At 50.5% G+C, this 27,094-nt stretch overlaps 2 protein-coding genes across 2 annotated transcripts; one reads left to right on the top strand and one right to left on the bottom strand.

Moving 5' to 3' along the window:
• Positions 1 to 6,054: 6,054 nt before the first annotated feature.
• On the bottom strand, positions 6,055 to 9,063 carry LOC117836596 (laccase-10). Its single transcript, XM_034716061.2, has 6 exons — positions 8,856 to 9,063; positions 8,493 to 8,644; positions 7,916 to 8,163; positions 7,695 to 7,823; positions 6,643 to 7,599; positions 6,055 to 6,541 (listed from the first exon to the last, which is right to left on the bottom strand). The coding sequence occupies exons 1-6, from the start codon at positions 8,949 to 8,951 to the stop codon at positions 6,411 to 6,413; spliced, it is 1,713 nt and encodes a 570-aa protein (XP_034571952.1). The 5' UTR covers positions 8,952 to 9,063; the 3' UTR covers positions 6,055 to 6,410.
• Positions 9,064 to 24,864: 15,801 nt separating this feature from the next.
• LOC117840995 (uncharacterized protein C24B11.05) lies at positions 24,865 to 26,956 on the top strand. The gene is made up of 7 exons (XM_034721555.2): positions 24,865 to 25,026; positions 25,299 to 25,370; positions 25,504 to 25,569; positions 25,671 to 25,768; positions 25,868 to 25,993; positions 26,083 to 26,352; positions 26,490 to 26,956. Exons 2-7 carry the CDS (start codon positions 25,325 to 25,327, stop codon positions 26,709 to 26,711), a joined length of 828 nt encoding a protein of 275 aa, XP_034577446.1. The 5' UTR covers positions 24,865 to 25,026; positions 25,299 to 25,324; the 3' UTR covers positions 26,712 to 26,956.
• Positions 26,957 to 27,094: the final 138 nt, after the last annotated feature.

Below are 27,094 nucleotides of genomic sequence, written 5' to 3'. Positions count from 1 at the left end.
ACCAATTGGATCGAGGTGAAGCCGGTAACCTTCCCCAAGGCAGACAGGGTACTCGACTTGCTTGACAAGATTGTCCATCGCTTCGGCTTCCCCAATCACATCATTATAGACCTGAGCTTAAATTTCAACAACCATGAGTTCTAGGAATATTGTGAGAACAACGGGATCGACGTTCGGTGCATCTCTGTTGCTCATCCACGGGCTAACGGCCAGGTTGAGCGTGCCAACGGGATGTTACTGAAAGCTCTAAAGAAAAAACTACACGACATTAGCAACACCAAAGGGGGCAAGTAGCTCAAGGAGCTACCAAATGTTCTTTGGGGTCTTTGCACATAGCCGTGCAAGCCTACAGGGTACTCACCCTACTTCCTGGTCTACGGATCGGAAGTCATCCTCCCTGCCGATGTCATGTGGAAATCTCCATTAGTCGAGCAATATGAGAAAGGTGCGGCTGAAGAAACAAGGTGTCTAGACTTAGACAGCCTCAAAGAAGCTCGTTGTGCAACACTCATCCCATCAGCAAGATATCTTGAGGCAATTCGCCACTATCATGATCACAACATCAAAGAACGTTCGTTCAACACAAGCGACATGGTCCTCAAGTGTATTCAAGACACCAAGGGGCTGCACAAGCTAAACTCGCCATGGGAGGGTCCTTTGATCGTCTCCAAGGTCACTGGACCTGGGTCGTATAGGCTCCAAACTCTCACTGATGAAGAAGTCGACAACTCGTTGAATACCGAAGACTTGTGTCGATTCTACCTATAGTTTAAATATTCATGTAAATCGGCCATTGGCCTCAGTGGTATAATTACAACTTAATAAAGCAGAGTTACTTTTTGTTGTAAAAGACTAGTCTCTGCCTAATCGCGGCTTGCAAAAGCAAAGTGCGCCGAGCTATTCAGCTCCCCTGGGTACTATCACCCAACTCGCGGCTTGTATTCACAAGTCTGCACAAATATTATTCTGGACTTATTCATCTCGTTGACAAAAATTGACAATATGCGACTTCTACTAAAACAAGTCCGCACACATATCTATCGGGTTATTCAACTCGTTAGACAAAGCAGCAACTTGCAAAAAAAAAAGCAGGCTTGCACACAAAATTCTTGAGCTATTCAGCTCTTTGGACAAGTCTGTCCATCGATGGTCTTAAAAAAAAGGCATTAGCGAACTTGGGAGTTACCTATACTACCCGAGATCTTATCTAGACAATTATGTCTAGTCACAGCTTGTAATAACAAGTCTATAGTTCTAGGTCTTCGGAGCACAACACCCGAACAACCCAAAGATGTTGCAAAGGTAGGCTCCAGTTCACGAAGTCTTGAAGAGTATACTCACCCAAAGAGTTTGACTACCCAGATACTAGAGTACTTGCACTAGTACTTGCACTCCGCAAAAGGGGATGTATCCTAAGTGTACTCAATATCGTGTATCTGAAGATGCTCACAATAGTAGCCTTGTGCGCAGACACTCACGACTACCACATGAGCAACCATTCGGGTAGTTCGGGAGATGCGCTAAACAATGAACTTAAACAAGTCGATACACAATAGATATTGCGACAAGATTTCAAATAATTTACATTTTATTTCATGACTTGTTTATATTACAATAACCTAATATTTTTACACTACAGCTACTCAAGGTCTATTTGATCCACTACTTCCATGGCAATAGGAGCCATCTCCTGCAGGCACTGTTGGAACTGCTCATCAGAGCAGTCTTCTGCGATGCCTTCTGCAACAGGAGCTAAGTCAGCTCGCGGGTAGAAAGACTTCACCATCACCAACAGCTACTTAGAGATGGACTCTGTCGTCTTCTGGATGTAGCTGGTGATCTTCACAGGTACTTCCTTGAGTATCTCCGTCAAAGGACGGGGCTCCGCGCCTTCTTCTCGGGCTCAACCATGTTAGTGATAGGCTGAGCGGCTTCTATCAGCTCCTTCAAAGCAAGTTTCATCACCGCCAACTCAGCCTCTTGCGCTCAGAGTTTTGTCATAAGGTCAACCATTTGGACTTCTCCGTCCACGCGCAACTTCTTTTCCTTCTCAAGCTTGTGCTCCAGAGTCTCGTACTGGGCGGACAACTTGTGGTGTTGATCCGTGACTCGGTAGTATGAGTTCTGCCAGTTCATGATGTGACCCTGGAGATCCTTATTCTCTTTGGTGAGCTCTGCAAGAACAAAGGTAAGGAACAATTAGCATCGCCAAGGCCAAACTAGTACTTGGAGACAACGGAGGATAACAGGTTACCTTCCACCCGATGGTTCAATTTCTTATTGCGCTTTCGGAGCCAGTCTTTCTCCTCCACGATTCTTTGGACGAGATTTTAATACTCCATGGCTTGCCAGTCATACTTCATGAGTAGTAGGGAGGACTTTCCTTGGCTAGCTTCTGTTCCAGCATCTAGGCCCACATGATGGTGTCCCCATACTCTTGGAACATCTTTGACTTCTCGCGGGAGTGTTGCATCAGTTTCTACAAAATAGAGCAAATACTCATATAAGTAGCGAGTACCAATTTCAAATCAAGGTCTAAGGTGGAGGTGAAACTTACTTCTGTGAATTTGCCTACACGGCGGTGCATCTCCAAGACTGTAGCCTCCATCTGAATGGTAGCCAGAGGGTCAGCTATCAGCTAGATCTTCTCCAGGTCCACCCTGGAAGAAATTCAATCTTCTTCATGCTCCTCATGCTCCTCAGCGTCCGACGCACCGAGAGGGGCCAACGCCTGGCTTGTTGATGGACCAGCCTCCGAAGGCAAAAGGGAGGCCGCACTGTGACTAGTCGATGGCTCCGCCTCAGATGGCGGGACTACAGCTAGCACTTGGAGCACCCCAGCAACCTCAACGCCAGCTTCTGGCTCGGGGGCTACAAGTGCAGCCTTGACTTCACCAGTAGCCACCACCTCCACATCGACTTCTAGATCTAGCATGAGGGCTACCAACTCCTCCACCACCATGGAAGTACTCGCCGCAATGGGCTCGGCCACTGGCAGCTTAGGGGTTGGCACTACAGCAACATTAAGCGACGTTATGACATCATGCATAAGGGCCGCGACAAGGAATACCACACCAGGAGCAATTTTGGGTACGGGCTGCTCCTCTGGTGGTGGAATTGCAAGCTCCAAGGCAAGTTCGAGGGTTGAGCGGCTACCGCCATCAGCTGCAGACTTCGGACTTGGGCCCCCAATATCCATGCTGGAGGATTTCCTGAAACAAGACAAGTGTCAGAGACACACTACACAACAACATCACGTTAAAATCAGATACTTAATTGGTGGACCTCTTTATCTTGATGGAGGGCCCGACTCCCAGACGTAGGGACTTAACGGTGGGTGATGACTTCTTTGACGCGGCACGTTGGGTCGCAGCTGGATCCTGGCTAGCCTTAGTTGTTGTCTCCACCCCAGCTTCTGTTGCACGAACTCCATAAACCATCCATACCAAAACAAGTTACACCACCGGTAGTCAAGACTACAGAAGTCACTTGAGAAATTATGATGATAGAAGTCGACTGGAGGACACCCTTCATCGATTACATCAAAGCCCATAAGTTACCATCTGACAAAAATCAAGCTAAGCAAATTTCCCGACGAGGAAAAAACTACGTTCTAGTTGGAGACAAGCTCTACAGGAAAAGTGCATCATCAGGGTTGCTCTTGAAGTGTGTCACCAAAGAAGATGGCCAAGAAATCCTAGAAGAAATTCACAAAGAAATCTGCGGCAACCATGCATCCTCACGAACGATAGTAGGCAAGGCTTTCCGAGCAGGCTTGTACTGGCCCATGGTTTTGGCAGATGCAAAACAGTTAGTTCAAAAATGCCAAGGCTGTCAATTCTTCACTAAACAACAACACGTCCCTGCCTACAAACTAGTCACAATCCCTCCAACATGACCTTTCGCTTGCTGGGGGATAGACATGATAGGACCATTGCCAACTGCGTCAGGAGGATTCAACCGAGTACGCGTGGCCATCGACAAATTCACCAAATGGATCGAGATCAAACCAGTTACTTGCCCCAAGGCAGACCGAGTCCTCGACTTCTTGGATGAAATCGTACACCGTTACGGTTTTCCAAATAGAATCATCACAGACGTGGGATCCAACTTTAACAATCATGATCTTCTCTCTTGAGGGCGGCGATCTTCGCTATCAGCTTCGGCAGTTGGAAGCTGTCCCCAGTACTCGGCTCGTCCAACCAGTGGTTACTACATAATGGACGGTGGCCGGTCACCTTGGCAAGACGGGGCTCATAGTTTGCAATATAGAACCACCATTGCTTCTAGCCAGAATGAAATCTATGAGTTCATAATCCAAATACTGTCATTTAACCTGCTCCCGCAGTTGGATTCTTAACCCCCCCCCCCCCCACCGACTACTTCTGTATGATCCATTCGGGGCTAGGGCTTAACTTTGAAGAACTACCTCAATAATTGGAAGTGTGGTTGAATGCCAAGGAACGCTTCACAGAGATGCACGAAGATGGCGACGTGCAGGATTGAGTTGGGATTGAGGTGGACTAGTTCCAGCTTGTAGTACCTCAATAATCTCCGGAAGAAATCGGACGAAGGGAGAGCCAGTTCGTGCTCGATGAAGTGCGCAAAGATGACTGTCTCATTGGTGAAACTCTTCATAGGTCACGGGTTGCTATGGGCCTTTCTCCAGTAGATGAAGTCCTGCTCCATGAGAAGATCGGCGTCCACTAATGCCTGGATGTCCGCTTCCTTCATTACAGATTTCTTCCAAGCGCAGGTTTGGTTCAGTGGCACCGTTTGATCAGTCTTGCCATATTTCAGCGCCGGTAGCAGGATTTCCTTCTCCTTCTTGGTGGCCTTCCGCTTCTTGCTCTCCGCTGCCTTGCTGGAAGATATTTTCTTCGACGCTATTGTCACAAGGGTCTTATTGCGCATAAGCACGGGGGCTAGGCAATGGAGAAGAATGGCACTCGAGCTCGATAATGGAAAGCGGCAACGCTAGGGCTACCATGCGAAAGATGAATGGGCATAATGGCTCGGGTGAAATGGAAGGGATGAATTCCTCCGTTATTTATAATCGCGACACAGTTAACTGAGATGCGAAAATTACGGGGAATATTCTGTTTTTAAAAGGCATCAGTTATCGCTGGACAGTTTCCAATTTTTTCGGAAGAGATAAGGTTACTGTTGGCGAATGGTCACGTTGACCAATGGTTGACCCTTATACCCAAACTAGTCAAGTAATGGTTCGGGGTTGCGTGCCACGTGCCCATCGGCTAAAAAAATTCCTTTTGGGTTTTTAAGGTGAAAGAGATGTGAAATTACAAGATTGACCCTCAGCCTGATTCTTCGAGTCAACCTAAGGCTCAGGGGCTACTCCATATGGAGTGCGATTCTCATTGCACTTTCATATAAAATTCAAGGTTGAAGATTGAAGACCAAGTTAAATGAGGGTTGAGCACATTCTAGCCGCATAGCAGTACTCGAGAATGTTTGAAGACTGAGATCCGATGGAGTACTCGAAGAGCACTACAAACTAGTCGGAGAAGCCTACAAAACTACTCGGGACTGCTACATTTGACTAAAAAGTACTCGGGGGCTTGTCGGCCATATATCTATGGGCCCACCAGGAGGTCTGGACAGTCCTACAATACGGGGCTATTCACCGAGACGTATCACACATGGAGACTATAGTGCAGGACGGCATGATCTACATGGAGGACAAGAACTAGTTGAAGATTAGAAAACTACTTGTAGCAATTAGAGTAGTACACATCGAGGGCTTGTTGACAACAAAAATAGATGGTGGCAACAGTTACAACAGTTTATGAAGCTTGCGTTTATATATTACGTCAATTTTGTTTGGGATTACATAGCTATGTTCTGAATGATTTTGGGGGGTTTTTTGGAGGCTGCAGCTAGGTGCTGGATGTCAGATCGAGGACTTCGGGCTTGGGCCTTGTTAACAAGCTCAGTGTGGTTTCTTTCCTCCTGAGAAATGTATAGTCCTGAACGTACTGGGCCATCGGATCACGTGCAGCCTCTACATTTTTATTATTTTTTTGCAAGGGTAGATGCGACAATAATAATCTCGAACACATATATTAACGGGTCACCTTTATCATGAGTCTCAAACTATTTATTGAGTTCGAATTACAGCAAAAGCTTTCAAACTACTCTAAATGAAGAAATGATGCAAAAGTAAAACTATTTCTTTCAGTCACAAAACAAAACCCTTTTAAACCTTTAGAAGAATGGAGAAAAGAATGTATAGAAAAGTCACAAGCTTTCTTTTGAAAAAGGAAATCACAAGCTTTCTTAACCTTTTTGTAGCTATGTACGACAACAATTTATCTCCACTGATAAGTATCTGCAAATCATACGTATAAAAATGAATCACAATTTTGTCAATGTCAACGACTGACTGATCTTCAACACATGGGAAGATCAGCCGGCGGAGGCATCAGCTTCTGCTCAGGCAACGGGCCGTCGTTGACCACCCACGCCATCTTCAACCCCCAGCTCGTGTGCACCTCCAGATGGCAGTGCATGAACCAGACACCTGCGATGTAATTTTTCCATAACACGAGTTCAGTATCTTTGTCATCGAACATTCGAGAAACTGCAATGGCAAGACCACAATCTGGCTTGCGTGGTACTCACCGGGATTATCGGCGAAGAACCTGATGGCTACCCAGCCACCGGCCGGCACGCCGACGGTGTTCCTTTGCACCGGGTCGACCAGGTTGAACTTGGCCGGGTCCTTGGACGAGTCATAGTTGCCGAAGCCCTGGCCGACCACGAAGAAATCGAAGCCGTGCAGGTGCAGCGGGTGGCTCTCGGCGCCGAGGATGCTGGTGTCCTGCAGCACCACTTCCACGCTCGTGTTGTACTGCAGCACCACCACCTTGGTCCCGTTGGAGACGTTGGTGTTGTTAGGCGGCGTGCCCGTGTAGTTGAACGGCTCCAGCGGCGCAACGGGGAAGTCGGTGGTGTACACGCCGGCGATGTTGTTGTAGTGCGCCTGCAGGAGCGCGGTGGTGGGCATGTCGAAGGACACGTTGTTCATGGACGCCGTGAACATGCTCCCGTTGGGCCCCTGGCACGTCTGGTTCGCCGGGCACGGGTTCGTGCCGAGCCCCACGGCGAAGAAGAAGGACCGGTCCACGCCCCGGGGCACGTTGGCCGGGTAGTCCGGGGTGGCGAGGCTCCGGAGCCTGGCGCTGTAGTTGGCCGCGAACGCCGTGTCGTTGAGCGCCGGGAGCGATGGCCGGAAGAGCGGGAGGCTCTTGATGTGGCCCGGCGGCGCGTACTCGAGCACGGCGGCGACGGTGGTGTTGTCGAAGGTGCCCGGCTGGCCCGTGCCGTAGGGGCGCGCCAGCATGAGGTGCGTGGCCGCGGGGCAGCCCGCGTCCGGCTCGGCGCGCAGGAGCACGTTGGTGGTCTGGCCAGGGGTGATGAGAACCACGTCCGTGTGGAACGGCTTGACGTAGGCGGCGTCGACGTCGACGACGGTGAGCGTGTGGTTGGCGATGGAGAAGAAGAGCTCGTCGTTGAGCGCGGCGTTGATGAGCCGGAGCAGGTACCACTTGCCGGGAAGCACCTTCAGCTTGAACGTGTCTGCGTGGTGGGTGGGGAAGCAACACATGGGTCATCATCTATTGCCCAACGGGCTGAACAAGCTCCCAGACAGGGCAAACTGGGCTTAAATTTACCTTTGCTCGAGCAGTTGTACAACGGGCCCGGAAGGCCGTTGATGGTGAAGGCATCTGAAATGTTTGGGCCTGCTCCAGTCTTCAGGGCCTGGGCGATAATTGCCTCGGGATCCGCGTTAAACCACTCTCCTGCACCACACGAGTCCATGCTCAAGTTCGTCTGGACACTGATACACACACACACACCCAAGAAGGAAGAAGCAGGTAGGTAGGGCACGTACCGAAGATGATGGGGACTTCCTTGTAGGGTTTAACCGGGAACGGGTAGGGCACGCCGCGCTTGGGGAGGATGATGATGGGGCCGTAGAGCGTGGCGCGCATCCAGGAGACGTGGGCGTGCCAGAAGAGGGTGCCCCGCTGCCCCGTGATGGTGAAGTTGTACACGTAGCTCTGACCCGTCCGGATCGGGCACTGCGTCACGTACGCCGGCCCGTCCGACCACCCCGTCCGCAGCTGCCGCACGCCGTGCCTGCTCGCCCACCCGACAGACAGATCAAATGAAAGATTATCAGCACCACCATGCATGTGCTGATCGAGCTGATCACATCTCAAGAATTCCAGAAGGAAAAAAAAAGGTGGCGCTTACTAGTTGGTAACACCAAACCAAGAGAGCCTTTTCGAGATGTACGCATCTATGATTTGCTTGTTATTGAAACATTTATTTGATTGCAAAACATGATGACCAAGACTATCGCAGTTGGTAAAACGAGCTGTCAAGTCCTAGGTGTGGCTGAACTGGGTGATCGCTACGCATGAACGATGTGGGAGGAAATGGGAAGTGTAGAAAGAATAATTTACCAGTGGATGGTTACGTTGTCCTTGACACTGTTAACCACCTTGACGACGACGCGATCGCCCTCCCTGGTGACTATCTTGGGGCCGGGGAACTTGCCGTTCACCGTGGGGATGGCGCGGGTGGTGCACAGCCGCGTCACCTTCTGCAGCGTCACCTGCCAAAATCACACACACATGAAACAACATAAAACTTTGTTAACGTGTTCATATCCACGTCCGGATGGAGCTTCTTAGGTGGAAGAACAAATCAATGCGCAAGAAGCTAAATCATCAGTTCGTACGGAGTACATAATAATATGAACGGCACCTTGCATATGCATGCTTTAAAAAAACAAACGAATGCATATGCATTTGAAATGCACTTACATTGAACGTGTAGTATCTGGTCGCGCCGTGCGACGACTGTGGCAACACTAGCAACGTACCGAAGAACAGGAGCAATGCAAGACACGGCGCCTCCATATCCCCGTCTTCAAATTTGCGGTCGCAGTGCCGGGGATGTAGGCGGGAGGCGGTCGATAGCTATGGGTGCAGCTAGCACGACCGGCCAGGGCTGATACAATGTGGGGGAGAAGAAGGGTTATATAGCAAGGACATCAGTACAAAATGGTGGTTGCAAATTTTTAGGTGACGACAGGATATTTTCCTTTTTCCTAGGACAAGAAAATTAAATTGGGGGGGGGGGGGGGGGGGGGGGGGGGGTTGGGGAATTAGGTGAGGATGATGATCGGAGGAGATGGAAAGATGATGAAAACCTGACGGGAAAAGGGGCGACGCTTAGCGCCAGCCAGCAGCCGCTTTTGCTGGTCATGTACACAGAGTTGGGTCGGCCTGGCTTTTAGAGTGCAGGCAAAGGAATGCCCCTTTTTGACGTAGGCGATGCTGCTCTGCTCTGCTCTGCTCCGGAGTCCAGACACACTCCAAAATTACTGCGGAATCTTATCCCTGGTTCTTGTCCTTTTGAGCGACGCCTCTTTTTTTTAAGAAACTTTTGAGCTCACGAGTCGTATTTGATGTGACCTATCTTGAGCGTATTACAGACTGAAATCCATGCTGTGTGCGATCTGATCGGGTCCGATATGATCTTGTGTTCTTCTCAAGGATCGACCACAACCTTCGTGTCATTTTGCTGCGATTTCCTTGTCAAGTCAGATCGAACGCTGGCTGATTAACATCCGGCTAAGGACTGGATCCTCGGCGGTTAATTTCAACAGTTTGATTCCTGTGAACTGATCGATAGACGGACAAAGCAGGGATTAGAACGCTGCAACTCATAGGGTTGCTGTTCTTGGGCGGGCCATATCAAGACATTATCTAAACAGGCACCTAACAGAGCACTGTGCGAGATCGAAGATCACCCATGATTGTATCCACGGCTCTCGCGAGCAAGCACTCTCGCCTGTCCAATCTCCAAAGCTAGTCTTGGTGCAACAGGAGTGCTGAATTTCATGTCTGAACAACCCAGACATATTCTGTCGATGCACCGGTTGGACGTAGGCCGGCGAGCCCGGCTTTGACCTATGAGCGATGGCTGTTTCTACCAACATCGTCGCTGAAACGTCAGGCTGCACCTGCACTTCAGCAATCCAACACTTGCCACCGGCCTTGCGTACAACACGTCGTCCGAGTCCTGCTACGAAACATGACTGGATCTGGTGCGTGCAAATATGCAATGCAGGCACAAGTGCATACACATACGTACAACGCGATTGCTTCATCTGCCAATCCGAAGCAGGTACAGGGCTGTAAAGCAGGCTGCAGTTGGAACGTCACTGCAAAACAACCGATATCGACAATGTCACTGACTCACTGCTGGCCACGAAGTTACTGCAACCTGAAGCTACAAGAGGCACATGTACCGCAACAGCTTGCATATGCACTGTTGTTGCTGTTACGAGTGTAGTTCAATTTCCATTGCAGGATTAGCAAGCAAAGCGCCATGTGTTGGTCAGGTGTGTGGTTTAGCGGCATGTCCTTTTGCAAGCTCTTGTGTTGTGCATGTCTGGGCTTCCGTCGCCACGGCGCCTTTACTCTTGTCTTGGACATGAAGGAAATAACTTTGAGTAAAACTCTAATAATCTCCTCTCATTGTACAACCGGAAACACACGCGCGCACAAGGAAGAGGGTTTCTGGTTGGTGACAGGAGACAGGGCCAGGACATGTATCTGATGATCTGATCTGGCTTTTAGGTTGCTGTCGGGACAGTGACGCGGCATCCTACTCAGATTCTCGAACTGCGCGGGACGTGTGCGCCATCGACGTTCTCGAGACGGCTCTATCATGGCAAATGCAGACCTGAAACTGCAATGGGAGAATGTCTGTTCGCAAGTTTAAGTTGCCTTTGTTTGGACTATCCAGGGGTTTCGGGTATTACTCACGCAGAATGGAAGTTCAACAGACCTGATGCTGCAGACACCATCAGATCATATATATTCTGGGAATCAGGGGTATTGCAGCGGGCTGCAGACCTGACATAATACTGATGAAAATTCCAGTTTCAAGAATAAGAGTATATTAGGGCTGCCAACTTTCTTTTTACTGAACTAGGAGAGGAGGCCCTACTGCATTTTATAACAAACAAAATTAAGGGAGTTTGTGTACAGATAGGATATGAATTTCTTATTTTAGATAATGTGAGTTTGGAAAAAAAACAAATGTTTAGGATGGCAACCTATTTCAAAGTACTTACGCATTGTGATTAGGATTGAAGGGCGAGTTTAATTTGCCAGTAATTATCATGGATGAGTCGCTGCTGTACATGAAGTTACTGCTTATCTCTATTCACTGTGACTGACACAAACTCATTCTTGAAATTCTCTAAGCCCCTGTGAATCTGTGATAGAGATAAGCTCCTAGTATTGTTTAAAATTGATGGCATTGAGATGTGTCCAAATAGTCCAGCTGGTGATGATTAGTATCCCCTATCAAGTGTCCTGGACTTGGCGTTTTCTTTGATAAATAAGTAAATCATGAGACTCAGGGAAGGTTCCAACAAAATCCGAGAAAGCAGCAGTATACCTGACTAAAGTAGTGGGAGAAGAAAATGCCGTCAATATTACATTTTTTTCTCACAATTTTAGCCAATAGAACAAATAAATACTGACGGACTTTTCTGTCATCTGAAAATGTCGTCACATGTGTTACACAGTTCCAACCGTAGGTGTCAAACAAAATGATATCAAAGTGCAAAGTTTCACTAAACCAAACAAGGGTGGAGTAACATCAGAGGGATAGCTTCATAGAATGTAGAGGTTCAGCTCATGCACCGGCTTCCACCTAGCAGGCTAGCACTAGCAAGCATATGTCATGGAGGACCAAGCGTCGTAGCCGGCTGCATGGCAACTTGCAAGAGGCAGCTCTCCAAAGCACTTTTCTCGTTTCCATTTACGCAAATGCAGCACAATCTAAGCAAGCCAAATAAAGTAAATAAGATCTGGAGCACGAGCTCTTTCTCAAAGAACTTAACTTTAATTTTGCCTTTCATGTTTTTTCAAAAAAAAATTAGCTTAAGGCATTTAGTCTCTTTACCTCTCAGTCTCACGTCCCGCGTGTTTCTTTACCGAGCAAGTTGAAGCTTGCTGAAGTGGGTAGCTCCACGAAGAAAAGGAAAAATGAACAAGTCCAACTGTTTTCGTCACGTTTTACATCGGTTGAAGCAACCGCAGTGAGTGGCTTAGTGCTAGGAAAAATAATGGGATTCTTTTTTTTTTTTGAGACCAGGAAAAATAATGGGATTCTGACCGCAGATGTCCCAACACAACACAAAGCTTGGGGCCAGGAGCACGCGCTCGAAAATGTGTGCAGCAAGTACATTGACGAAGTGCTTTGAGGTGCGACGTCAAAACCACGGAAAAAAGAAAGAAACTGACATGCTTCGTGGGATTGGCGTTAACGGGAGATATCCGGAAGCTGTAAAACTCACGGTGGCGTCAGATCCTATAAGTGCAAAACACATGGTGAAAACTGAAACCTATAGTGCTGATTACACTTGGAAAACGAGGAAAGGTCTTCCGATGCCACTGATTTCTGGTGAGACACAGGATTAGTTTTGGGCGACGGGTGCATTCTCTATAAACAGATGGGCTATCGTTGAAGTTTAGCAGGATCTAAAATTTAGCAGTGTTTGAAAACATGGTTAATGGATAGAGTTAAAGTTCATAAAATATTACTTTTACCCTTTATCTCCTCACCTTCTCTCTTTCTCTCTCCCCTTTTTGATCTTTTGATAAGCCATTAGCACCCATTAACTCTTCCTCACCAGCTAATGCTTTTGTACTTTTTAGGGAGGGCTAAAGGGCTAAAGTTTAGCCCTCCTGTTTGAATGGGCTAATACAAGAAAATACGAAACTTTAGCATCCCATTAGCGTTAGACCCTATTTGAGCTTGCTGACAGCTTATGTGAAAAACTCAAACAAATAGCGAACTTCTAGTGCAACTTTCCAAAAGCTGGACGCTCAGCAAAGTTGAATTTGAGTTTATATGGAAAGTTAGAAAGTTCAATTTTAAGAGCTTTTCGTAGCTTTCTATGCTCAGAAAGCTAACTACATATTGTAAAGTTAGTATCGTCTTTTCATTAAAAAAAAAAGGTAACATCAGTTTTTTAAGAAAAGCTTAACAGCTGCAGGTCAAACAAGTTCATAATATGTTAGCCTGCGGATGCTACCGAGTCCATTTGCCAAGGGGACGTAGTAGTCCCTGTTCAGCCCAAAACTGTATTTACATTTGAAGAAAGCTCTGTGAGGACCGCTCAGCCCACGTTGGCGCACCCGTCCAATTTGCACGCGGAGGCTTAGTAGGATGGAGGCTCGATCTGTTGTTTGTTAACGGCGGCCGACCAGGAAGGAAAAGGAAAGAAAGGCCTAGGCCCACGCTGGCCGAAGATATACCCGGCCCGGTTGCTAACTTGCCGGCGGCCTCCGTGCGCGATCGAGCCGCGCCGTAGGGGATAGCAGCCTTCCTTCGGGCTTTGCCAACCTGGATTTAGCCCTCCTCTCTACTATCGTCGGGGAACCCGAAGACGAGGATGAATCGCGCACCGGCGCCCCTCACCGCCTCACGCACGCGTAGTCCTTGATAATGTTCCTGGCTCACCGCTCACGCAAGGACTCCCGTTCAAACAAAGCGGAGTAAAGCTCAGCAGTTCACCCCGTGTCCCCGTGTGTTCTTTAACCTGGAATCACGTGGGGACGGCGGGCGATCGAGAGCACCGTTGCGTGCCGCGCAGATCGCGCGACCATGCGTTGAACGTTCTTTCGCGTAGCGCATGGTCATTTTCTTTCAGGGTTGCGAAAACGATGCTTATTCGTAAAGGATAATGTCCGCGGCACACGGCAGGCGCATGTGCCGGAGCAGCATCCCTGGTGCCTTTCGCCGGGACGATCCCTTCCGCGCATTGGGATACATATGGGGGCAATGTAGGTGAGGTCCTACATTAGATATGGCAGCAGCGGCTCAACGCGTCGTTGGCGCGCTAAGTCCAAATATTTTTGATCTAGAGACGACTTCCTATGAAGGAAGGATCGTGTGCACGGTCGTCGTGCACACGGATCCCGCGATGATATCCCTTTCGCGCGTTGTGATACATGTGGGGGCAGTGGGCGAATGGATCCGAGGTCCTACTCTTTTTTTTTTTCTCATGAAACCGAGGTCCTACACATTAGATGTGGCCGCAGTGGTTCAATGCGTCGTTGGCGCGCCAAGTCCAAATATTTTGATCTGGAGACGGCCCTAGCTATGATTCTATGAAGGATCACGACCGACGTGACTGAATAACGAATTATTAACGTCTGATCGGAAGAGACCAGTGAATGCGGTATGTAATTACATTTTTTTTAAGTGATCATGATCAGATTTTGCGAAACCGGATTTTCTTTTGGCCAGCAATCTGATAGGACGTTAAACACTTGATTTCAGTCATTTCATTCAGTTTACGCTGCGTGCATCTTGGCATACTCTTCTTATTATATTATTAGAACGAATCATTTCAATCAGCCAGCAGTAGTGGTCTGAGCGGCCCTTTGCAGTCTCACTCACTCGATCAGTCCATCAAATTCAGTTACACAAGCTAGCTATTTGTTCTTGCTGCTCCCGGTCCTGTAGCGGTTGAATTCCGTCGTCACAAAGATCCGCAACTGGCACAAGCTTCTGCTGGCAGTTACTCGCGCCACCGTCACAGATTCACAGACATGAAAGTTTTTCGCAATTTCTTAAGCCCTCCGCCCAGCACGAGGGAGCGCGTGACGGATAATTTTGTCGTGCACGTTGCAGGTTTCTACAACCAACCCGCCCCATACCTCCACTAGAAAAGCCTCACGTGTAACTCGCACATTGCGTCGTCATGACCTGAAGCTGTCCAGTGTCCACCAATCAGTGACGCTCAACGGTCTTGGGATGGCTTGCGTTTTCAGTTGACATGGAAATATCATCAACTGGTAGTATTGTATGGAGCTGCCAGTCAATGAAACAGATCCGTGTGGTGTGGTGAGGATTGGTAGGCTACTAGGCTCATAGGAGTGCAGCGTGCCGAACTGATTCTGTTGCAGCGTAGTAGAGATTGTCCGGATGAAGATGTTTGCCTGCTGAACGTCAGTACCGCAGTGTCCATCTGCAGCTCTGTGTCAGCAACAGTTGGCACCGGAAAAGAAAGGAGCAGGACCGCAGGTTGCACAACAGCAAAGGAACGCAAAAGGGAGAGAGCGAAATCCGTTCGGTTCCCGTGGAAAGATCTCTGGCATATGTCTTCCGAGTTCAGACTTCAGGCTTTAATTAAATCTTCAGTGTTCAGACTTGAGACCGATGCTATTGCTACCTGCCTTGTCCTGTATCTTTCATGAATCACGAAAGATGGTTGACAATGTGCTCAATTATCATGCCATGCGCGCATCACTGGCGCGCATTCTGCGAGCCCGTGGTCCTGGCCTCCTGGCCTGGGCTATCGCGACGCTGGTTAGCGGAAAAGTCCGGCTCGGACGAGCACAGATAGAGCCGAGCTAGGGCCACGCAGCATCGCGACGCGCCGATCCATCTCAAGCCAGCTCGGCCCCCTGCCGCTCGGGAGCACACCCTCATCACGAACTGCATTTTCCAGCAGCTTTCAGGCCTCGAGCTCACCACGTGGATGCCTTTCTCCAGCCGGATCCGTCTCTGCACGGCAAGGTGGCGGCTTCGGTGCCCTCATCAACTGCGCGCCAGCTCCGCGCCCGGCGTAAACATCAGTGCTAGCACTTCGGCAGTGGTTTTGGCAAGGTGACCAGCGTCCTTTCCGCACGCAACTGTGTGCCTCGACCCATGACCAGCGCGAGGGTTGCCATCTTGCGGCGGTTTCGAGCCATGACGACGACGAGGTGAGCCGTTAGTCCGCGACCCGAACTGAATCCTGATGTGACGGAGTGTAGACGGATTGGGTGCGAGAGAACCCCTCCTATAATTCGACGCGTTTGTCGGATCCTCCCGCGATCGCATCGCATCTGCTGAATGTAAACAGTTCTCCCCAGTACGCACGCTGGCATATATGCACGAAGAAACTTGGGGTAGAAAAATCATCGCAGCTAGAGGACACCGCGCAACATGTGTTTGTGTGTGGAACTGATGGCTGGCACCACACGCTAGCAATGAAGCTGACAAGTAGCAACAAGGTATTTTAAACTCTATGAGAATTGCACTTGATGTACTGCACCGGCTGCAGTGTGAACGGAGGTGATCGCCACTTGGCCAGTAGACGATGCCCAGCCATGCATCACCACTTCACGTCTTCAGCAGTGTCCAAACTATAAGGGCTGCAGTAGTTGAACTGTCCCAAACAGGCTGCGCGGATCTCCCAATCCTTTAAAATTGACTGCCCCGATAAACAACGCCATTGGCTGCTACTGCTGCCAGTCGCCGGCATAAACAAAGCTGGGAGCGGTATGCTCCGGACGACGACTACTTCCGGCGACGGGGACGTCGCGTTGCGTGTGCATCCTCCTCGCCGTCGCCGAGGTCGTCGTCAAATTATTGCTGCGCACGGCAGACGCCAGACAGCGTCCCATGTGTGTATCGTGTACGTATACGCACACGCACACCAGGAAACCGCGGTGTCTAGTCAGTATACCCGTGTGTTAACCTAACCAGTGTGTTACGGCTTTAATTTGTATCGCCGCGCGCGAGATCTTGTCCCACGTTTACTTGCTATTTTGGTCTACCGGTGGTTACCGGCCTGACCGTGTGGTTTGCTGCTGAAATCCGCAGGAATTTCGTGTGTTCATACCACAAGCAGGAGCAGGAGCATCCCATGCTGTGGTTAGGATCTACTGGGAGTGGTTGGCGCGTGGCGCCACCCATGTGAAACGCGGATGCGACCTGCACGGCTGCATCTGCGTGCTCGGCGAGGGACGCGCGAGGGGTCGATTAACAAATCATTCGCCAAAGGACATCGCCATTGGCACACGTGCTTTTAGGACATGTGTGGCATGAGTAACCCATTTCCATTCTCTCCGGACAGGCAACAAATAAAGGCTGCCGCTGTCGTCCTGGCTAATCGATGACTCGAGGTTCCGTACTCGTCTTTCCAGCTTTTGCTGCAGTCAGGTCACTGTTGCCGCCAGCAACCGTGATCTTGGGGAGATACTTCTGCCTACGGTGGCCGCCTGGCCGGAGCCTTGTAGGTAGCCCCATTCTACGACGTTCTAACATTTCGTATGTCTGAGAACGAAAAAGGCTCATATATGGTCATAATCCCGATGCTTCCTGCCAAGCAGCAAAACTGGACAGCAGTGCAGGACAGTAGTGTCACCAGATGGGCCTGACGGCGGCTGGTGAGCTGACAGTCCAACACACACCCAAGCTGCCGATTACGCGATGCGTGCAGCGCCCCTTCTCTTCTCTTCTCTCCCGGCTATACTAAAAAACAGCTGATGATATGCACAAATGGCTGCCAATGATTAGCCACCCGGTGGTAGAGCACACTGGCCGCACGCCATAGCCTGATGTGCTGTCTCTGAATGATTGAGCTGAGGCCCCCGGATGGTTCCGTTCCCTGCATCGCATCGCTCCGTCAGTAATAATCATGCGCCAGCGGCCGTTCTTATCTTGGTTTGGTTTGGTTCGTTCGCTCCCAATAATTCTGCCCAGGAACAATCCGAACTAGAGTTCAAGAGGCTGCCGCGCCCCAAAATTATATGGAATTTGCGCCGGACTGCGACACGTCTTCTGCATTCCTTTCTGACAATGCCAACTCTGAATTCTTTAGTTTTCACTTCTAAGAAGAAGAAATCACTGCCAATTGATTCGGTAACTGGGGGGCGTGCATGGGGACGAGGTACTTGGGAGATTGGAGAACGTTACCAGGGTTCGCTTGCTGTTGGTTAGTAGTAGTGGTTACGGTTGATGAAGAGTCCTCGGAGGCGGTCTTCTCCCTCGCGTCGCTCTCGCTCGAGGGCGACTTCGGGGCTCTCACCCCGCCGTAAGAGGCCCGCCTGAGCCGCCAGGTGATGGCTGCCGCCACCACTGTTGGCGGCGGCCAGCGGCGGCGCCGAAGCCAGCGGCCACACGCAGGGCCGACCCTGGGGTAGGGGGCGGCCGCCCGGGGCCCAAATCCCAAGGGGCCCACCTCAGGTCAAACGAACATAGGATTAGGAAGGATATCGACGGGCAGGTAGAAACGAACATTGCCTGACCAAATTGCGATAGGAAAACACAGATAGAAAACGCAGATAGAAACGTGGCCAGGGGATTATCCAAATCGCGATTAAAACTCCAACTCTCGACCGCCGCCACGTCATGTGCGTCAACGATCGGCTGTTGGAGTGTTGTATACGCGTCGCGCATCGCTTTTGGACTGCTGTATCTGCGCCGGCATCCAGGTATGGTACTCATCGCTGTATACGCGCGCGCACATACCCCCGGTGGCCCGGCGATTGCTGTTCCTGACCAATCTGCGGCGTGCGTGCATGCATGCAGTTGCACACGTTGAGTGACCACGAGGTGGTGTTGCTGAACGAGCACACGGCGAGCAAGCGCTCAGCAAGCATGGAGAACCCCTGTGCGCCGCTGGTTCTCGGCTTGTTGCTTGCGGGCCTTGCGGTTGGCTCCAATTCGCTTCTGTGATCAGGTGATTCGATTTCCAATTCCCCAATTCTTCATACCATTAATTATTAATTCACTATCACAAGTTATTTAATCTCAAATGATTTATAACTATTGTGTATTTATAATAATTTCAGCACTGTGGGATATCATGTCGTCTAGAAAATATGAATCAGGTTATGAGAAAAAAAAGAAAAGGACGTGTGGATGAGTTGATAGAATCACAGAGAGGAGCTATGGATAAATTTTGCAAGAGTAATCAGGGCACTAAGAGTAATATGGGCGCTTCAACGAACCCAGATGAGTTGGCAATAGTTGTTGTGGATGAACCAACTAATGGGAATCAGGAAGAAAATGTTAACATCAACGTCGATGATAACAATGTAAGTGACTCTCAGAACACAATATTTGTTATAATGTATATATTAAAGGCCCCGAGTTTTACTTTCGCCCCAAGCCTCCCAAATCTCACGACCGGCCCTGGCCGTGCGCGCCTCCCTCCTCCCCTTCCCTCCCCTTCCCTTCCCCTCGCCTCCCCTCACCCCACCATGCCGAGGTCGCCTCCCAAGGTCACCCGCTGCCGCCTCCTCCCCTACCCCTGGCACCAGCGGCCCTCTCCGCCTCACCTCGCCCTCTCCTCCATTCCCTTCCCCCTCCTCTTGGCGCCCGGGAAACCCTAGATCTAGGTGGGTCTGGGCCGCCTCCACCTCCGGTGCGCAGGCTGCGGTGGGCACCGCCGGGGTCGGGCTCAGCTGCGTAGGCGTCGCCACCACCTCCCCTGCCTTCGGTGCTGCCAGGTCGGGGCTCGGCTCGACCACGCCTGGCGTGGCCATCCCAACGGCCAGGGCCCTCGCCATTGGGTGGGGCCGCCACCCTCGCGCCCGGCGCCGCTGTTGCTCCATCTCCAGCGAGCGCGACGGGTGCCGGTGTTGCCTTGGCCGCACCTGGCTCGGCCGCTCCGCCATCCTGGGCCGTCGCCCCGTCTCCCGGTGCTCGAGAGGCAGCGCAACTGTTGTTGCCACGTCCGGCGTTGCCGCTACAGGTCGCCGCCGCTCGCTCTCCCCAACCTCTTCATCGGTACGGTGGCCATGAGGTGGGCGTCTGCAGGATTTCCAGCTGGAGCGGCGCGGGCTCCAAGGTCGCTCTTTTTTCTCTTCCTTCTCCGCCTACCCTGGTCGTGCTCTAGCCGCTCTTGCTGATGGTTGTCGCTCGTGAGGCTATGCCTCCTCCAGCCGTCTTCTTCGCTGGTGGGGTTGGGAGGATGGGTCTTCATCCTCCCCATGGTGCTTCGGGTCGCCGCTACCCCTCGGCAACTTCCGCTACCACGGGTCGTCCCGTTCTTCGCCATCAAGTGTTGCTAGGATGACGGAGGGCTTCGGCTACCCCCTCTCCCCCCGTGGTGATCTTTTGGTTGTTGCAGTCGCTATTGGTCGTCTGTGGGTCGTCGTAATGGCGGTCGCTGGCCTGCAGATGTTCCCCATCGTCGTCGTTGTGGATTGCTCGTTGCCATCCTATCGATTTGGCTCCCATCCGGGCCTTTGAGGTCAGCTGCGAGGAGTTGGTTTTGGGACCTTAGCGAAAGCTTTGCCCGGCATTTGCCGGTGTCGACAACGGTTGCGTTCCTTAGTGTAGCTCACCTCGCTGGGGGTGTTGTCGTGGCCGCCCAATCCATTTGGTTTCGCCATGTGAAGACTTGGTCTGCTCCTCCGTGGACAGACGGACGATGGTGTCGCTCCCCCTTGGAGGCATCATCTTGCATGGCATTCTCGCTCTACCTCCGCTGACTCCAGGTTGTTAGGCAATCAGTGATGTGCGTGTGTTCTTGGTGACCTTTTCTCCTGCAGGTTTCGGTCATTTCAGGTCGTGTTTAGTGTGGTGGTGGTGCTAGGGTTTCTTTTTATCTTCTTTTGTTGCGTTTTTGTTGCTGGTCGCTTATGGTGATTCTTGTAACTCTGCGCTTTGAGACTTCTCCTGAAGTTACTTCGTTGTAATTCTCTTCTACTTAATGAAAAACGTGCTATGCACGGTGTTTGGTTCCATAGACTAAACTTTAGCCCGTGTCCCATTGAATTTTAGATACTAATTAGGGGACTAAACATGAGCTAATTATAAAATCAATTGCACAAGTGGAGGCTAATTCGCGACGAATCTATTAAGCCTAATCAGTTCATGATTTGACAATGTGATGCTACAATAAATATATGCTAATCATGAATTAATTAGGCTTAATAGATTCGTCTCGCGAATTATTCTCCATTTGTGCAATTGATTTTATAATTGCTTTACGTTTAATACTTGTAATTAGTCGGCCTAAACTTTAGTCGGTAAACCAAACAACCTTTATAAAAAAATTAAAAAAAAGTAGTAGTGGTTACCGAAGGAGACGAAACAAAACCAATCGGTGCACCGGTTTGGACTCTCGACCTGCGTTTGCCACGCTAATGCAAATACGGCAAAGCTGCCTGGCTGGCACTGCTGTTTGTGCGTCGCAGCTCAGTGGCAGCGCGGCAGCTGGAATTATTGGCGCCTGCCACTGCCCCCCCGGTTGCGCTTGAATCATACGCAGCCATGTCCGTGGTACTGGTTTTGTACTAGCGGCCAAAGATATTTGTGCTTTTGTTGCATCCGCTTGCTGCATCCGGCGCGTGGTTCCAGATTTCCATCTCCCTTGGCCCAACTCATTGCAATAGCTCGTTTTCGAAAAAGCTCTCATAGCTTAGCTTCCATGCACGACATGCCGCCTAACCTTTTTGTTTGGGTCCCTAAAGTGCATAGGTTTAGCGGGGGATTAGGACCCTCATGCATGATGCCTATAGTAATAATAAGACAGGCTCAGCTTAAAGTTGAAGCTAAATTAGCAGCTCTAGATATTATTTTCAGTACTATTTAATATCAAAAGCGGCACATCAAGCATAGACTTCGTTATCTAAAAATCAAACCTAGACTTGTGCGTACTACCTAAACCCAAAGCATGACTTGTTCTCCTTTCCCTGTCCCAGCGAAATTTCGAAGCTCTGTTGGGGAAGCTGGGCATTAGATATTAGATTGTTTTTTTCTGAAGTTCATGTGATAAAACACGGGGGCTATTAGTACCAATCAACTAAGGATGAAAAAAAAGAAGCTTGTGTTAGTGTTACTACTAAAACGGTAGTAAACACGAGCAGCGTTGTAAATGTACTGATAGGTACTTGGCCAACACCGATGGCGCACGGGTTAGTATCTGTCAACGCTGGGGGCAGGGTCGCAGGGAGTCACATTTTCGCATTAACTTCATGTCCGATATCTCACCGGATCGACCTCGTCGTCCGAGTCTCGTAGGCGCCAGATATTTCCAGAAAACATTAGCAGCAGCAGCAGCAGCCAGCAGCAGGGGTACGAACGCGCCATCCTTGCGTCGCGTTCCACCGCGGCGCCGTCGCCGAGCGCGGTGGACGGACGCGCCGCGAGTCCCCCGCATCACATGCCGGCATGCCCAAACCCAAGATCAAGCGCGCACCGCACGTCCGTGCCCCCGTCGCGACAGCGCCGCAGGGCACCCGGCGCGCGGTGGAGCGCGGGGACCAACCAACCGCGCGCGAACGGGTGGTGCGGGCGCGGGCGGGCCACGACGCGCGCGCCGCAGCCACCCAACGCGGCGCGCATCATACGCGTGCTGCCGTACCCGCGCTGTCGCGGTCGCGGCCGCTTGATGTCAACCCAAGCGCCGGGCGGCCAAGGCCCCCGGCGCGCCCGCGCGCGGCGACCAATGGCCGGAGCGAGCCCGTACGCGCGCGTACGCTGCCCGCGCCGCGCGGCGGCGGGGCCGAGCCCGGAGCCCTGCGGTGCTCTCTTCCCGTTGGCACGGGCGCCGGGCGGTATCTTCTCGTTTTTTTTTGTCTCGTCTCAAGGATTACGATGGGACACCGTTTCGATCGGGAGTTAGTATGTTTTCTTTTCCCGAGTTTTTATTTCTTGTTTCACCGAGATATATTCTTTTTGAGGATCACGATGGGCGCATGATGGCGGGTACTGACGCGTCGGCCCGTGCGCCAGGCGAAATGGGCGATTTTCATACGCCACGTGGCCCATCAACGCCATTATCAAAATGATTTGCTCCAATAATTGGCCACCCAAATGATTTGCGCCAGTGGCAATCTGTCCCCCAGCTTCCCCCATTGACCTTGCACAATCAATCTGCGCGCGAGTGCAGCCTCGTTCGTTCTCTTTTGCCAGGTCCAATTCCTGCTGATCAAGAAACATGCTGGCATGGTCTCTGAAACTCCCCGTGAAATTTTCGCAGTGGAATTTCTCGACAGCTGTGATCTTCCGTAGAAGAAAATTCGACAAGTGTTGGTTCAACGAGAAGTCGTGTCAAAGAAAAGGAGGAGACCGTCTGTAGCCAAGGAGAAGTTGGAGAGGACAAACGTGCTGTTCGGGATTCGGAGAGGGAAGAGGCCCAAGTTCCTTGCGCCCACACAGCCACATGAACCCCTTTTGCCCTCTGATCCAACCATTTCTCCAGATTTTCCATACCCCATATCTTCCTGATCTCGGCCGGGATTATCCGCTTGGATATTCCAGCACTATTTACTGCCAGCCATCTGAATCTACCCATAGCCAGCTAGCCCCTTTACTAGTACTAATTTCCCAAAGTTGCCATTTCATACCAACAATTTTGCACGGTAATTATCTTCTCTATCTCTCGAAAGATTCCTCCGTTGCTTGTTCAATTATCATCTATATTTAATCGGCACAGCAGCGATCGCTAACATCGCATAATTGTTGCCTTGCCGTGCCCATATAATTTGGAACGAGTTCGTGACCAAATAATTTGCCTCAGGCCACACGTCACCGGGTGGCAAAGCAATGCCTGGTCAGGTCTCCTCTATTAATTCCCCCTGAACAACTTCCACACCATAAGATAATACATCATGCATAAGGCCAATTTGAATGAAATTTCATATGCATCAAATAGTAAGACACGTCAACAACTTTGCTGACTTGGCATGATCATTACGAGGGAGAGAAAAAGAGAGTTTCACCCCACGACACTCTACAAGTTCAGTTACTAAAACTCGCAAAACTGAATAAGGTAGGATCTTTATGAGGGGAGAAAAAAAGAGAGAGTTTCATCCCCCCAACACTCTACAGGCTTAGTTACCAAGACCCCCTGAAAACTGAATAAGGCAGGATCATTACAAGGCGAGAGAACCTGATAGTTTCATCCGCACGACACTTTACGTGCTCAATTACCAAGATTCCGTGAAACTGAATAAGGCGGGATCATTATGAAGGGAGAGAAAAGAAAAGTTTCATCCACACGACACTCTACGTGCTTAGTTACCAAAACTTCGTGAAATTGAGTAAGGCAGAGAAAAGGAAGGTTTCATCCGCACGTCATTATGAGGGAAGAGAAAATGTGAGTTTCATCCCCATGACACTCTGCAGGGTCAGACCTCATGAAATTGAATAAGGCAATATTATTATGAGGGGAGAGAAAAGGAGAGTTTCATCCCCACGATACTCTACAAGCTCAGTTACCAAGACCACATGAAACTGTATATGGCCGGATCATTATGAGGGAGAGAAAATAAAAATTTCATCCACACTCTCCTTTTCTCCTCGTTTTCATTCAGTTTCACGGGCTTTTCTTCCTTTTCCATTCTGTTTCACGAGATCTTGATAACCGTATACAGTGTCATCAAGATGAAACTCTCCTTTTCGCCCCCTCATAATGACCCACTATTCAGTTTCACGAGTTTGGTAATTGAGAATGAAAAGTATTGTGAGGATGAAATTTTCTTTTTTTTTTTTCTCTCCCTTCGTAATTATTTTGCCATATCAACCAGTTTGGTAATCCTCAACTTGTTAGTGCACACAAAACTTTCAATGAAATTTCATTAAAATTGTCCTAATACGTAATAATAATCTGTATCGTCAGCCTTCGTGCAACGCGCTCTATCTGGTTTCTTCTTCGCCGCACTATAATATACGGAGTACACTCATACCATAACAGCACAGTAATTTTGTGCCACTTCCGCTACGGAAAAATCCCCGTCCTGTCCTCCGCGGGGCAAGGCAACACGCCCCGGCCCAAAACTTTCCAGAAGGATTGCGGGGCAGTTCCGGAAGAACTGGACAAAAAAATCACTGCCCCATCGTTCGTTAGGGCCAATCATGCGGCGACAGCTGGGTGGCACTGCCCCGGAGGGCTGTTAACAACTGGGGTTAGCGGGCACGCCGTTGGACTGGTCAGCTGCTAACCGCGGCTGCTTTATTTCCGATCCGGGCGGCCATGGCCGAGCCGCTGGGGCTATATAAACCCGCCCAACCCCGCCTCTTCTCCTCCCCCCTCCGCCTCTCACTCCCTCTAGCATCTGGTTCGGAGAGCTCTCTTGAAGCCTCGAGACCCGCCTTGCCCCTGCTCTGCTCCAACGGCTCTGCCGCCGCGCTAGCTGTTGCATTGCAGCCCGCGAGCCTTGAGCTTATAGCTAGGTATGCTCGTGTTCTTGGCCGCTGCAAATGTGGGTCGGTTCGGAGCTCTGATGAACTCCGTGCCGAGGATGGGAAATGGACGGGGGTTTTCGGGCTTTCAGTAGATTGGAAATGATGATGATATGATTTTTAGGGTTCTAGAGAGAAGATGATAAAATTTTGGGGGAGGAAATAATGGCATAACTGAACTGAACTTCGAAGCACCCTTGCTGAAATTCTTGGGAGAAGTAATCGATCGAACACCCTGCTAATCTTGATTCCTCTCTGTGCAGCTCGTTCTTCACCAGAGTCCCGAGACATGGAGTTCGAAGACCGCTGCCACAAGTTCGACTGCCTGCTCTTCGGTAAGCCGCCGCTCGCCTTTCCTGCAAAAATGTCGCCGTCCGTTGCTGTCTTGCTTTTGTTCCTTTCCGCTGTTGCCTTCCTCCTCTGCCTCTTCGTGGAATGCAAAAGGTTCTGACTTGTTCTTGCCTGCAGACCTCGACGACACTCTGTACCCGCTGAGCTCTGGGATCGCAGGCCATGTCAAGAAGAACATTGAAGGTACGCTTTGTCCTGCTGTTACTGAGTTCTGCTTGTTTTTATTCTCTGAATTTTCGGTGAACTGAATGTCTGTACTGTTTCATGTTTGTCATTCACTTCAGATTACATGGTTGAGAAGCTGGGTATTGATGAGAGCAAGATCGAGAACCTGGGGAATCTGCTGTACAGGAACTACGGCACCACGATGGCCGGCCTCAGGGTACGTATATTGCAGCTTTCCTGATCCCACGAATTGTTCGATTTTTCTGTCAAATCAGTGTACTAAAAAAGCACTGTCTTTTTGCCCGGGATTTTCCAGGCGATCGGTTACAGTTTCGATTACGATGAGTACCACGCCTTCGTCCATGGCAGGCTGCCCTACGACAACATCAAGCCCGACCCTGTTCTGAAGCACATTCTCAAGAACCTGCGCATCCGCAAGCTCGTAAGTGATTTCTTCAGATACCTCAGATTTTCTCGTTCTCCCGGACAATATGGAGTTGCTGAATGATACCTGCGTTGCTTTTGCATCAGATATTCACTAACGGCGACAAGGTCCACGCCCTGCGAGCCCTCAAGAGGCTGGGCCTGGAGGACTGCTTCGAGGGGATCATCTGCTTCGAGACCCTGAACCCGCCGTGCCCGCCGCAGGGAGAGCAGAAGCCCGAGATCTTCGACATCGCCGGCCACTTCGCCCGGTCCGGCACCGCCGGCGAGCTCCCCAAGACCCCCGTCCTGTGCAAGCCCAACGTCGACGCCATGGAGGAGGCGCTCAGGATCGCCAACGTCAACCCCCACAAGGCGGTAAGTTTCCGAGCTCTGACAGCCTGACGTGATTCCCATTCCTGAAGTTGCATTCAATCATTCATACCTGCAGAATCTTTGTTCTGTTTGGCCATGCGCTCATGTCCCTGACAAAGGCTCTACCTGATCCCCTGCAGATTTTCTTCGACGACAGCGTGCGCAACATCCAGGCCGGGAAGCAGATCGGCCTCCACACCGTGCTGGTGGGCAAGTCGCAGCGGGTGAAGGGCGCGGACCACGCGCTGGAGAGCATCCACAACATCAGGGAGGCGCTGCCGGGGCTGTGGGAGGAGGCCGAGAAGGCGGAGGACGTGCTCTACGCCGACCGCGTGGCGATCGAGACCTCCGTCACGGCGTAAATGCCCAGGCTCCTTCCGGTGCACCGTCAGCCGAACTTTCTCGACATCCGGGGCCGCAGCGATCACACATCACAAACCCGAGCCAGGGCTGGGTGATCTCACGGTTGGGAACAGCGATGGCCGGGCCGGGAATTTCCGACAACAGGAGGGGTGCAGCATGTAATGGGGGAACAGATGAGATCATGTTGGGATGGTCCTATAGTATATATATACATATATGTATCGGCCAGACCTTTGCTTGTAAATTACCAGTAGAAGTAATAATAATAAGAGAAATGGAGTTTACTTGTTCGTGTTCCCGTGCTCGCTCAGCTGAGGCAATAAAATTGGTTGGCAAGACTGCAACTCTGCAGGAGCTGCTTCTCTGAACTGTGCCAGATTTC

This window comes from Setaria viridis, chromosome 9, assembly GCF_005286985.2.
Source record: "Setaria viridis chromosome 9, Setaria_viridis_v4.0, whole genome shotgun sequence".
In the NCBI taxonomy this organism is placed as follows: Eukaryota; Viridiplantae; Streptophyta; class Magnoliopsida; order Poales; family Poaceae; genus Setaria; species Setaria viridis.
Note: the sequence above shows the minus strand (reverse complement) of the source record. Positions and strands in the feature narration are given on the sequence as shown.

What these genes read in the sequence shown, in the direction of transcription:
- LOC117836596 (XM_034716061.2), bottom strand. Translation starts at nt 8,951, where the DNA reads ATGGAGGCGCCGTGTCTTGCATTGCTCCTGTTCTTCGGTACGTTGCTA. An exon ending in CCAGATACTACACGTTCAAT is followed by an intron (nt 8,645 to 8,855) that starts GTAAGTGCATTT and finishes TGATTTTGGCAG; the next exon opens with GTGACGCTGCAGAAGGTGAC. An exon ending in GACAACGTAACCATCCACTG is followed by an intron (nt 8,164 to 8,492) that starts GTAAATTATTCT and finishes GTGGGCGAGCAG; the next exon opens with GCACGGCGTGCGGCAGCTGC.
- LOC117840995 (XM_034721555.2), top strand. Translation starts at nt 25,325, where the DNA reads ATGGAGTTCGAAGACCGCTGCCACAAGTTCGACTGCCTGCTCTTCG. An exon ending in TGTCAAGAAGAACATTGAAG is followed by an intron (nt 25,570 to 25,670) that starts GTACGCTTTGTC and finishes CATTCACTTCAG; the next exon opens with ATTACATGGTTGAGAAGCTG. An exon ending in ACCTGCGCATCCGCAAGCTC is followed by an intron (nt 25,994 to 26,082) that starts GTAAGTGATTTC and finishes CTTTTGCATCAG; the next exon opens with ATATTCACTAACGGCGACAA.